Source organism: Balearica regulorum, chromosome 27 (assembly GCF_011004875.1).
Source record: "Balearica regulorum gibbericeps isolate bBalReg1 chromosome 27, bBalReg1.pri, whole genome shotgun sequence".
Taxonomy (NCBI): Eukaryota; Metazoa; Chordata; class Aves; order Gruiformes; family Gruidae; genus Balearica; species Balearica regulorum.
The window spans coordinates 497,085-508,954 of NC_046210.1; the positions used below are offsets into that span (position 1 = coordinate 497,085).

Genomic DNA, 11,870 nt, shown 5'->3' on the forward strand with positions numbered 1-11,870 from the left:
CAACCCGGCTGAAGGACCCCCCAACCCGGGCTGAAGGACCCCTCCACCGGGGCTGAAGGACCCCCCAACCCGGCTGAAGGACACCCCCGGGGCTGAAGGACACCCCAACCCGAGCTGAAGGACCCCCCAACCCGAGCTGAAGGACCCCTCCCCAGGCTGAAGGACCCCCCAACCCGGGCTGAAGGACCCCCCAACCCGGCTGAAGGACCCCTCCCCAGGCTGAAGGACCCCCCAACCCGAGCTGAAGGACCCCTCCCCAGGCTGAAGGACCCCTCCCCAGGCTGAAGGACCCCCCAACCCGAGCTGAAGGACCCCCCAACCCAGCTGAAGGACCCCCCAACCCGGGCTGAAGGACACCCCCCCCTACAGCCTCTCCCCACTCAGCTGGTGTACGCAGGTCCCTGTATAGGAGAAAAAGCACCTGCGGAGCACAGAAGGTGGTGAAAAAACCCAAGGGTGCAGTTATTTCCCCATTACCTCACCCAGAATACACGATCGTAAAATTCTTTATTCATTTTTAAAAAGTCAGCAACATAACACAAGGCATTTAAACACAAAACCAAGCCTGAGTGCATCTGTTAGCCTGTTGTTCCGGGTAAGAGAATTTTTCTTCCACTGAGCAGAAGGCTTCAGTAGAACTGGAAAAAGTTCTGCCTCCTCTCCCACCAAAACTAAGGAATGTTTCTCCAATTACAGCACAGAGAGCAAGAAAGAAAATTATTTTATTTGAGGCCACAGAAGTATCTCCTATTCAAGCCAACAGTAGCATAATTTAGAAAAAAATGAGTGACAGAATTGGGTGTAGGCCATATCGGAATTTGTGCCTTCAAATTCTGACCTCAGCCTGATGCCTTCGAAGCAGGATTATATACCAACAGCTTTAAAAAAAAAAATTGCTAAACCAAATAAGAACTACATTTTTATAGTGAAAACAACACTCAGCTTAACAGGCAGTTGTGTAGGGTCTGGGGAAAAGTCCCTTCCAGCGGTCGATGTGGAAGTCCGGACAAAATGCACAAAATCCGGACCCTGGAACGGTAGTGAGAGACGGGGCTCTGACCCGCTGGCGCTGGGGAGATTGGGTGAGGTGCCCCGGTACGAGGCACCCCAGTCTAAGGCATCAGGGAGTGCTGATGAGGTGTGGTTTTGGGGATGGGTCATTCCTTAAAAGGCACCGTTCTAACGACATCACTTTACCCAGAGGAAGGGTTTGTAAGAGAACCCTGATGATTTATACTCCCACAAGTCAAGGAAAACAGACCAAGAACACAGGGCTGACCTGTAACCAGGGCAGCAAGAGGCTTTTTCTGATGTCACCAGTGACATCTTCCCTACCTACAGCTCTATAGGCAACATATACATAAAGTGCAGCAAGGCTGTTAATGCTCCACACTAACAGAGGGCAAGTTAAGACCTAAACGTATTCGTATTTTAGATGATTGATTGCTCTGTGTTTTAATTATCTTGCAACAACTGAAGCCAGCCTGCATTCTGCATCCTCCATGTATCGATGAGGTTAGTTTTTCCCTGCGCAGCCTCTCCTATTCTGCATCCCAGTTTGCTTCAGTTGATAAGTTTGGCTGGTGAATGCAATGGCAAAGGGACTGCTTGTCAGGAAACGATTTAGCTTTTAGATATTTGGTTACAGCATTCTGTTTAAGACGGGCTTTGCTCACCCAGTTAGTAGACAAATGGGTGTTCCAAGCGTAAAAGCGTATCAAAAGGGTCGACCGGAACAGCCATTATCTAACCAGAGCATTAACTAACCTAAGTCGATGCTCTTAGCAATTAATAAGGTATTTGGGAAAAATGAAAAAGAAAGGATTCCTTATGATCAACTGCTTCCCATCACCCAGGCAGTACACCAGGCCTCCTTTAATCCTCCCCACCACAGAGTCTGAGCAGAACTTTCCTATAGTCTCCTGAGCAGTCTCCCTAGAAAGAAAAAAGGAACACAATTAGTTTTACAGCTCTGTACGAAGCTGGATTCTTTCCAGTGCATACACTGTGTTGTAAGGCTCATATCCTCTTTGACAATTTAAGAACTGAGAACATTCAGGACCATTTTCAGTACACAGATGTAAAGCCTCCTTAATTTCAGCTCCTCTAAAATACCCAATAGGTGTCAAGTGCGGATCTGTCTCCTTTGAGCTGCTTAACAAATCCAGCTCATTGTTTCTAACACTGAAAAGCTCACCTTAATGAAGGAGTAGAGCGATTTCCCATACATGGTCAGGAATTCCCTTCTGATATCCAGCATATCTATTTCGGAGCGGGACACCATCACTCGGATCAGCGTGCTGTCATCTGTTCCCAAGCCCTAAAGAAATAAACCAACCGTGTACAACAACAAAGCCTTCTGGATAAATCAGTGAGGGACACAAAGGTTTTAGCACTTGGTCTTCTGTGGGATCTGCGCCCTTCATCAGAGCAGGTTTGCATTAGTGGAGTGATCCACTAGCAGCAAGAATATTGCTCTGAGCTTCCTGAGGGAAAGCAGAGCCATATAAAAGCTCAGACTTTTTTTTCCCCCTCAGTTAATAGCAGAGTTTCTCTTTACCTAATAATTGCTGTCACGCTACTGACGCGAGTATGGAGAGGCAAGGGGAAAAAAAAACCAAAAAAAGCAATCTCACACCAAAAGCTCTTTACCTTCATGGATTTATACAGTCTTTCAGCAAAATACGCAGGTTTGTTTCGCACACACTTTACTGTAAGGGAGACGAGAACAAGAGAATTAAGGTCAATAAAAACCGAAGGAGAAGGTCTTCCAAACCTCTACAGCACTTTCTCGGTGGAGGTGTTTATTCCGTAACGATGCAGTCCAGGGCCAACGAACAGCGGGTACAAAGCAGACATCCACAGCCAGTAACCTGCTGTAAATTGATGTCTCTGTGCCCAGTAATATTTTCTTTAAGGCTTTAATACCTCCTGAGAGCAAATGTCAGCTCCCAAAGCGTCACTTGGGAAAGCAAACTATCATAAAGTGCAGAGCTTTCTCGTCCCATTGTATCTGCAAAGAGTATAACACTGTGGCTTGCGAAAAAGACAAACAGTATCTGCCTCCTGAAGCTGTGTAAACAGCCAGCCGGGGCAAGATACGGTATCTCTAATTATTTAATTACTTTGTCTACAAAGTTTAAAAGCGGGGAACTCACCCACAGCTAACAAAGCATCTTCGAGGTCTCCCGACATCTCAGATTTAATGCTGTCTGCTATGTCCTTATTAGCAATTCCTCTGTACGCATCAAAAACTAGGAGGAAGAGTCAGCGATAAAAAGAGCGAGTGAGATGCTTCAGGGCATACAGTGTGTAAACCACCAAGGATCGCTTTGCAAGATCAAACTCCTCATACTCTGCATGAACATTGTAAGCTAAATCAGGGCTCCCCCACAGAAAGAATTCATTTTAATTATCAACTGTCTTGCTAATTGGCCCACCACTGCTGCTAGCACTTTCAAGAACCGCTGGTTAATGATGGCAGTTTAAATGTTTAGCTTCTTTCCATCCCTGCCCCAATAGGAGTCACACTTCACTGTCTCCAATTTACAAGTTGTACTGATGTTTTTCTCAAGTCCCTTTTTTGTCTCAGGGGGGAATAAAATGGTTTTAAAGAATATAATGTGACTGGGCTCTAGGATACCTGCTGTCTCAGGAAGAGTTTGCAATTAGTTAATGAACAAGTACAAAGCTCCTACAAAAGTATCGTCAAACAAGGAAAAAAAGTCCAGGGCATCACGGATGGTCCTACCTCTTAGTAGGTGGCATCTGTTCCGTGTACAGAGGATGGCCATAAATTGTACCTCATCTGTTCCCCATTTCTTCTCCCCAGCTTCATACAGGCACTTGAAGACATTACAATAGACAAAGTAAGGCTAATTGAGAAGACTAGGTGTACCTACACATGAGATTTTTACTTTCTTGGTGCTTGAGCACTGCTGGCCTGTGGCTTGTCTAGATCACAGATATTTTCCAACAAATACTAACCAAGCACAGCAACTCTCAACTGAAATGTCTTCTCCCCTCCCAAATGCCCAGCCTGTCTAGAGACCCCTCACCACAGAGTTGCAAAGAACCGTTACCCCCATGTCACCGGCTGAGTCAGAACAGCAAAGAGGCTTCTTTAAGGGTCAAAACTGAGTATAGAGCCCAGGCCTCCACCTAGGGTGCTGCTGTCTAGCATAGCTTCAGGCTTACTGTTCTACCTTGGAAAAAAATGAGGTCTAGAGAAAGCAGGGATTCACCACGCATCACAGGTACAAGAGTGGACAATTCTTGCAAAGGAAAAAAACCTGCTACGCACCTGAGCATCTTGCTGAGCAAGGGCATCATCCACATACATTCCCTCATCTCTGTTTCCCTGCAGTGATACAAGGATGAAAAACGCTTTTCATCAGAGCAACTAATGCAAGCCCAGCAAATTCCCCATTCAAAACAAGTTACTGGAGATGCATAATGGGATCCTTCAAATTGAATAGTAGCTCACAAATACAGCAAAATATGGCTCAGATGGGATTTGTACTTCCTTTTGTAATAATCCACTTTAACTGGGCCATTTTAAAAAGAGCACACGGCATTAACGCATACCCCGAGCCAGACTCCTCTCCCTGCAGAAGCCGGGTGTGAAATGCGAGCGAGGTGAAACGCAAGGTAAGCGAAACAAAAGCCAGCCCGAAACACCTCATTGCTGAAGTGAGAGGCGTGTCCATCAGCAACAGGAGGACTCACCCCCATTTCCCTTAGCCTGGACTTACCGTTGCGAGGGACACGAGGACTCTTCGAAACATGGAAGATGTGTCAGAGACAATGTCCTCCTCAAGGGTACGGCCGTATTCTAGCAAGAGCACACACAACATCTGTTAGGACTGTTTGTCCACATTTGCCAGCCATTAGCTGGGTAAGTACAGAACTGTGCTCAGGGCTCTAAACATCATCAGAGCAGCCCAGCCATCACATTTAGTGATACAGGGCAAAATTAAGAAGCAGAGCCAGTATAAAACTGGCAACAGATCCACACGTGGACAAACATCCAACTGATAGACATAACCACCCCATCCCATTTTGTTTAGACTGATTCAATTTCTGGGTGAAATTCTAGCCCTTGAGGCTGTTAGCAGTCCTGACACCTCTAACTCAGAGGTTCTCTCTGGACAAACGGCAATAGTTGTATTGGCTGATGTGTCACATTTAAAGGCTAACAGACCCCTCTCCTTCCTCTTCACATGTCCATGCATACACATAAGTCACTTTTCAGTATGGTATGGCTTGCAGCTTGCACTACATACGAAGTTTGTAGTTCTCATTAATGCGCCGAATCTCTTCGTTTGTGCGAGAAGCCAGAATTTCAATCAGGCAACCTTCATCTGTTCCTGCACCCTAGGGAATTGCAAAGACAAGATCCAAGATTATAATGAGGACTGTTTTGATGTGCAATTAGGATTTTTTAAATTATTAGTTAATAATAAAAAAAATAATAAATTTATAATTATGCCGTATCATACTAAATTGACCAGAACCTAAGCAACATAAAAGGAAGATTTCCGAACCTTCAAAGCCCTCCTCAGTTCATGCACGTCGTACATGGTGGTAGAAGTCATCATGCCAATGATCACCCTTTCAAAATTCCCACTCAGCTCAGACTTCAAGTCATCAATCAAATCCTAGAAGACAAAGAGAGAAGAAAGGCGTTGGGAGAAGATAGAGCATTTGAGAACAGAAAGAACTCATTCACCACTTTTCTTCGTGCTCCAACTCTCCTTGGATGAACCATTGCTCAGAAGTGAACAAGACCAAAACAAATTTGGCGAGGGAAAGCTTGTGCTAACCTTACTGTTGTGGAGACTAGGATGTTGTTCACATGTCACCCAAGTGATAGAACCCCAAAATTGTCTGCATCTCCCGGTAAAGCCACAGTCACTAAATCTCTGAAGACCACTTACCCTGCCAATACTGCTTTTATAGGTGATCAGAACTTGCTGACGTTGGGAAACATTTAGTTTGGTCAAAATCTCGATGATGGCATCTTCATCCGTGCCTGGAAGAAACCAATGGAAATCAGTCAGGCTGCTTGCACAAGCACCAGAAGCATGCTCTGGTCTTGTCCAGAGTGTGCCATTAGCAATCTTCTGCTCCTTGCACAACCTGGTTCTCAACAGCACTGGGGACTAGATCAATGTACAGAAGTGCCTCAACTCAGCCAGCGGCATGGGAATACCACACCACAGGAGAGAGAAAACAGGGCCTGACCAAGGATGTTTTTGTGGCCAAGGCTTGGATTTCAAGTTGGGTTCAAGCCTCAGCCTGATCGAGTTGCTTGATTCCTTTCAGTGCCCTCACAGGGCAGGAGGACAATGCAAATGGCTAGACTTCCCCTCTAACAAACCGCCAGACAAAACATTCCCAATGCTCGGGGTGGGGGGGGGGGAAGAGGGTTTAACAGTGGAGGGAGACCAACTTACCAAATCCCTTCATAGCCTTCCTTAGTGCCTGTGCTTCTTGCTCAGCACTGAAACTTGAGACCCCCTTGATTGTTGCCTAAACCCACAGAAGAGGAGTTGTGAAAGACAGACTCAAAGTGATGCATACATACAGTAGAGGTGAATTAAAAAAAAAAATTAAAAAATTTTTAAAAAAAAAGCAAGTAAAGTCCACCCACAAACGTGAGTGATTTTATATCAGGCTTCCATCCTACCCTAAAGAGAAACAGTTTATTCTAGAGGGACTTCCCAGCCACGTAAGATGTAAGCCACAGGGACATAACTAAAAGAAGAAAATATCATCGTATAGCTGCCCATGGAGTATCTGGTTTCCAATTTCCTGTTCCCATGAAAATCATCAGCAAAACACTGCTTAATGTTCACGTAGGTTAGGCACAGGGATAACTACCATATAGATGGCTACCTTGCAGGTTGAACCTGAAAAGAATAATATGCCCAGGAAGTTTATCTGGAAAAATTCATGTTCTTTGAACTAATATCTGACCGGATTTTCCATTAGCTCCCCAAATGGAAAAGCCCGTACACGTGAGTCATTCACCTCTAGCATGGGGATGCAGAGAGAAGCGATAAACTCACCCCGCATAAAGGGGCAGACAGTGACAGTGCTCTTCCTGCTGCGTCCTTATCTGAGATACACTCCCCACGTTTATCTGATCAAATGCTTGGCACAGCATGGTACAGAAAACATGCACACTCACCATCGCTCTTGTCTTTAGTCAATCTGCTATTGTCTGAGTCCCCAGGCAGTTAGACAACTGTAATAAAAAACAGAGGAAGTGTTAGTTTTCTAGCAAATAATTAATAGAATATACCTACCCTTGCCAATTATTGGGGCTGGTTAAGCAACCATCTAATTTCTCTGAGGTCTCAAAGCAGCTTTTGAACAGCCCTACTGAACGCCCATAGCAGCATCCTGGAGATTCCAGTCCTGTGTCGGACTGAACGAACGAAGGCTGGCTCGCAACAGCGTAGGGCAAGGGCGTTCGCCCTGTTTGAAAGAGGGATGTGGTGCACAAGTAGAGGATTAGCACTAGTAATTTAAGAAATTTCTTTTCTATGGCTAGCTTGACAGCCTGGCTGAGGCTACGAGGAGAAGCAGACAACGTTGCCCTGGGAGCAAAGAAAATAGTCTTGATTCCCATGCCCTTCAAAACACGTGGCTTTGACCTTGCCAGGTGAAAGCCTGAGGGTGCCTGCACAGTCCTAACAGCCTTCACAGGGAGCCTCCCTGGGAGGCAGAGACAACATCAAGATGTGGATGAGCATGCTAAGGATAACCTCACGGGAAGACTGGGACAGGAGGATTATTTTCCCTCTTAAAATCTGCTGTATTCAACATCTCCATTTGGTGCAATGTGTAATTCCTTGTAGGACGGCAGTTTTAACTGACTGTTAAAGCCCTCAAAAAAAAAAAAAAGCTTATTTGCCATCTCCTCAGGGTTTATTTTTTTCTGCTTATAATTTTGTTTTCATGCATAGGGCCTATACGTGAACACAACCAATGTATTTTGCTGTATCCCTGGTAGGTGGACAGGATGTCAAGTTCTAGGACAAGGTTCAATTCCCTGCAGCTCAAGTTCAACACAGCATGAGCCAAGGTTCTTGCATTAAGCCCTTAAGTAGAAGCAGTGATGCCAGCAGCTGACGACATCTCTCCCTAATCCTGCTCATGGTGCTTAATAGCTGCTATCAATGAGCCCAGACAGTTGTGCAAGAACGGGAGTGTCTTTGCTCATGCTTCACATGACCCTTACAAATCCAGAATATCATCGGAGGATGCTGTTCGGGCAAGTTAACTCTCAGTGTGCACTCCTGAGTGCTCTCCAGGTCATCTGTACGTTATTGCATCCTGGGCAATCAGGAAACATATGGAAAATTCTTAGTGTGGAGTTTGCTTTCTTTCATATGATGATGTAGTTCAGTGGTCAAATTATGACCTAGACCTCAGAAAAGTCACCTTTGTTCTTTAATCTTTTCTAGAAGTATAAAGCCAACTTTTATTTTGCTTTAGCCAGACACTAAATAATGGCTTCGAATTTCATAGATGTTTTTTTCTGATGCAGTTTTACCATTCCTTTGGTTTGTACACAGAAGCAGGAATATTAGACAGGCTGGTTTAGCAAGTAGATGAGAGGGCAAAAGAAAGGTCACTAAACAAGGAAAAGGAGGTGGGAGGCAGAAAAATACCGAGTGCAAATGAGCTGGCAGAAAGGAACAAAAACACGAGGAAAGGCTGTGTGCACTGGGTTCAGGGCAAATGTTCCTGCAATATCAAATTATAACAGAAATACCACATTGAATATTGACTGTAAGATTCCGATTTCTTCATCCATCTTAAACGTCACTAGGAATATAAAGAGTAGCGCACTGCGAAGGGCAGCGGTGCTAACCCCACTGTGCAATCTGCAAGTGCTGGTTTGGCCCCAGTATATTTCCGTGTGCGGTGCCACAAGAACCGAGCTGCTGAAGTTACAGGTGGAAAGTGCTCGGCAGTTCAGCCAGGTTCTCCAGCAATGGGCCCTGCCCCTGTAATCACCCTGCTCCCTTTCAGAGGTGAAGGTGTCTCCATGAACTGCTCAGGCTGGGGCATTACATGAATAAAACTCTCCTAGCCACTCCCTTTGCTACTACGGAGGGAAAGGGATTGCTCAGATTTGCCAGCGCTCTGCAGCTTAACACAAGTCTTGGCCTACAGCTCAAATGGGGAAAAACAGCTTCAGGATAGGAGCAACAACTCTGTGTTTTGAATTATTAAACTCTGCATGCAAAGAGTCAGCTAACAAGTGCTAAGGGTGCCCTGGCTAATCCCCGTCCTGATGTTATTTGCTTCACCCCAGAATAAAGGCCTGGCTTAGAACAGGCTCAAAGTACTGCGGCCAGATGACAGAGTGCAGGTGTATGAGGCATCCCTCCCATTATTTAATTTTTTTTCCATGGATGACCATTTCCTGCCAGGCTTTATCAGTTAATCAGGCCACTATAAGCCCACATCAATGTCCTCTAAAAGCTGAATCCAGAATAAACTTCATTTATCAGAAAACAGCTGAAACTGTTGTGTGTACTGGCCAATTCAAATTCAGACTTGCTCCGAATCAAGTTTCCCTGACTGTGCACAGAGTGCCCGCAGCTCCTGGCAAGCAAAGCTCCCAACAGCTTAACAGGATAGAAACAGGTTTTTTCCCCCCAAGTTTGAGCTCGTACACATGTTGCCAGTCCCACATCCAGGATCTGGAGTGGAAGACCAGTGTTTTGCAACCCATCCCCTTGCAAAGCAAACACTGGACTAGTTTGACTAGTTCTTTCATTCGGTGCACGTTCACTCGAACACAAACCCGCACCCTGCGCCAGATCAGCTTTTCCATGGCTCTGCTACCGCCAGCTGTTTCCAGTGCGCTGGATACAGCCTGCTCCCTCCACAGCTGGCTGTGCTTCGGGAGACACAGAGCGCTGGTGCAGGTCTGGGGCTCCTAGCAAGGTGACTGACCCTGATCCCAGCCCGATTTGCAGCTCAGGAAAGGATCTCCCTTCTGCTGGTGAGTCCCCAGCCAGCTGAAATATCCCAGCACCTCCCACACGATGACATTTGTCTGGCTACTGCCCTCAAAAGGAATAAAAATACTGAATTAGCAGAGGCGCGTACTCCTCGCTTCAGCCTGCGTGCCCACCCGAAGCTGCTTCACAAGCCCCCCGCCATGCCCTCCACGCTCCAGCACCCAGCGCGGAGGACGTGCCAGCTTGGCCACGGGGCACGGCAGACGTAGGAAGCAAAACCCGCACTCCCTGCGCCTGGGAAGAGTCAGCCATCTTCCTCCTTCCCACAACCCACCTCCCCGTCCTCCCTCACCCCAGGCCTGCGCCCTCCAGGGCTGCCCCAGCACCCCAATGCCTTGGCGTCGCGGCTCCCGACGAGGCACCCACCCAGCCAAGGGCCATCCCGCTCCCGCACAGCCACACTACCAGCCGCTGCGGTCTGGCGAGCGGGGGACAGTGCTTGGCATCTTCCCAGGCACCTCTAGCCGTGCAACCCCTTCCCCATGCCAAAGGGGACCCCCCTCCCAGTTAGCGCGGCACTCACCTGCTGTCCCAAGGGGGTGCCTTGGCAGGAATGGGGAGAGCTTTGCTCGCCTTGTCCTGGATGGCAAAGTCCCCGCCCTGGAGCAGGGAGGGACTCCCCGGCGCAAAACAGCTTTTCTGACAGCAAGGCAATCCAGCCCTGCTCCCCTCCTCTGCCCTTCCGTAAACAGCTGGGTGGAATCCAGAGCAGGGAGAGACTCCCCAGGCAGCCTCATGGGCATTTAGGAAATGCACTTTTGGGGTTACACAGAGGCCCTTGCAAGTAAAAGTGGCCTGGCAGGCTGGGATGGCTTCTGTGCTCCCCAGCTGTTGCCTGTAAAACCCCTGGGAACAGAGGGTCTCTCTGACTGCAGCCAGCGCCTGAGGTCTCTACGCTGGTGTACAAAAGGGTGTACCAAGGGAGGAGCGAGGGGGACGATGGCGTGGAGTACACAGTCAGCGACAGCCTTGAGCAAGAAGTCCTGTTCCTCCCCCCGTGCTGTCTGTGGGGATTTCTTACCTGTATTGTGTCTCCTTTGCTCCCACAGCACCTCTCCAGGTCTTCAGCATCCTTCCCCCTTGTCTGAGAACTTTGCCTCACAAACAGCCATGATTTCTGTAAGAACGATTATTTTCATAAAGATGATTATTTTTTCCCCAATAAATGGCACCACCCTAAAGTCAAAGCACTTCAGGCAAAAGCATTTCAGTTTTACCCCGATGTGACACTGGCAGGGTCAGTCTTGGACAAGATCGTGAGGCTGACAGAGGGTAATCAATCTTGCAATAATACATATCTTATCTTCCCTGTGTATATCCTCAGGGACTTTGGTCTCCTCTGATGCCAAAAGTACGGTTGTTATTATAACGGGTAAATCAACCCTCTCAGGTTCCTTTTTCCAGCTCATACGACAGTTATATCTCATCCCTGTGCCTCTTTGCACATGCTCTTTTGCTGGAAGAGACCTAAATTTAGCAGCTCAGATGAATGCAGGCTGTGCTCCAGCGAGCGTGCCTGTGCAGCTGGCTTATTACAGCTCCCGCTGCAGCTCAGCCGCCCAAAACCAACCCCACGGAGCCCAGCCAGCACCTACTCGCTCCCTGCTGATGCGGGGGGACGTTGTGACCAGAAGGTAACAGAAAAACAGGGTTCGAGCCACAAGCACTCTCCTTTTCCATCACAGAGTCTCTCTCCTTGCAAAATCTGGCACTTTACCCCAACCAGGATCCAGCATGGACTAGTACGTATTAGCAACAGTCACTAAGGAGAAACTCTTCTCTTTCCTACATCTGTTAAAGTTTCCATTCTCATCCCTTCCT

The 11,870-nt window shown here is 47.3% G+C and overlaps 1 protein-coding gene across 2 annotated transcripts; it reads right to left on the bottom strand.

Annotated features, from left to right (window-relative positions):
* Nucleotides 1–488: 488 nt before the first annotated feature.
* ANXA4 (annexin A4) lies at nt 489–11,463 on the bottom strand. Of its 2 annotated transcripts, XM_075736497.1 has the most exons (14): nt 11,267–11,463; nt 11,071–11,166; nt 7,196–7,252; nt 6,459–6,534; nt 5,940–6,034; nt 5,547–5,660; nt 5,286–5,376; nt 4,755–4,834; nt 4,304–4,360; nt 3,752–3,845; nt 3,159–3,254; nt 2,653–2,711; nt 2,198–2,320; nt 489–1,935 (listed from the first exon to the last, which is right to left on the bottom strand). In XM_075736497.1, exons 3-14 carry the CDS (start codon nt 7,196–7,198, stop codon nt 1,876–1,878), a joined length of 948 nt encoding a protein of 315 aa, XP_075592612.1. In that variant the 5' UTR covers nt 7,199–7,252; nt 11,071–11,166; nt 11,267–11,463; the 3' UTR covers nt 489–1,875. The 2 variants fall into 2 exon arrangements, with proteins under 2 accessions (XP_075592612.1, XP_010304915.1); XM_010306613.2 differs by lacking the exons at nt 11,071–11,166; nt 11,267–11,463 and adding an exon at nt 10,573–10,866.
* Between the last annotated feature and the right edge of the window lie 407 nt (nt 11,464–11,870).

What these genes read in the sequence shown, in the direction of transcription:
- ANXA4 (XM_075736497.1), bottom strand. An exon ending in GAAGGCTATGAAGGGATTTG is followed by an intron (nt 6,035 to 6,458) that starts GTAAGTTGGTCT and finishes GGTTTCTTCCAG; the next exon opens with GCACGGATGAAGATGCCATC. An exon ending in TAATGAGAACTACAAACTTC is followed by an intron (nt 4,835 to 5,285) that starts GTATGTAGTGCA and finishes TGCTCTTGCTAG; the next exon opens with AATACGGCCGTACCCTTGAG.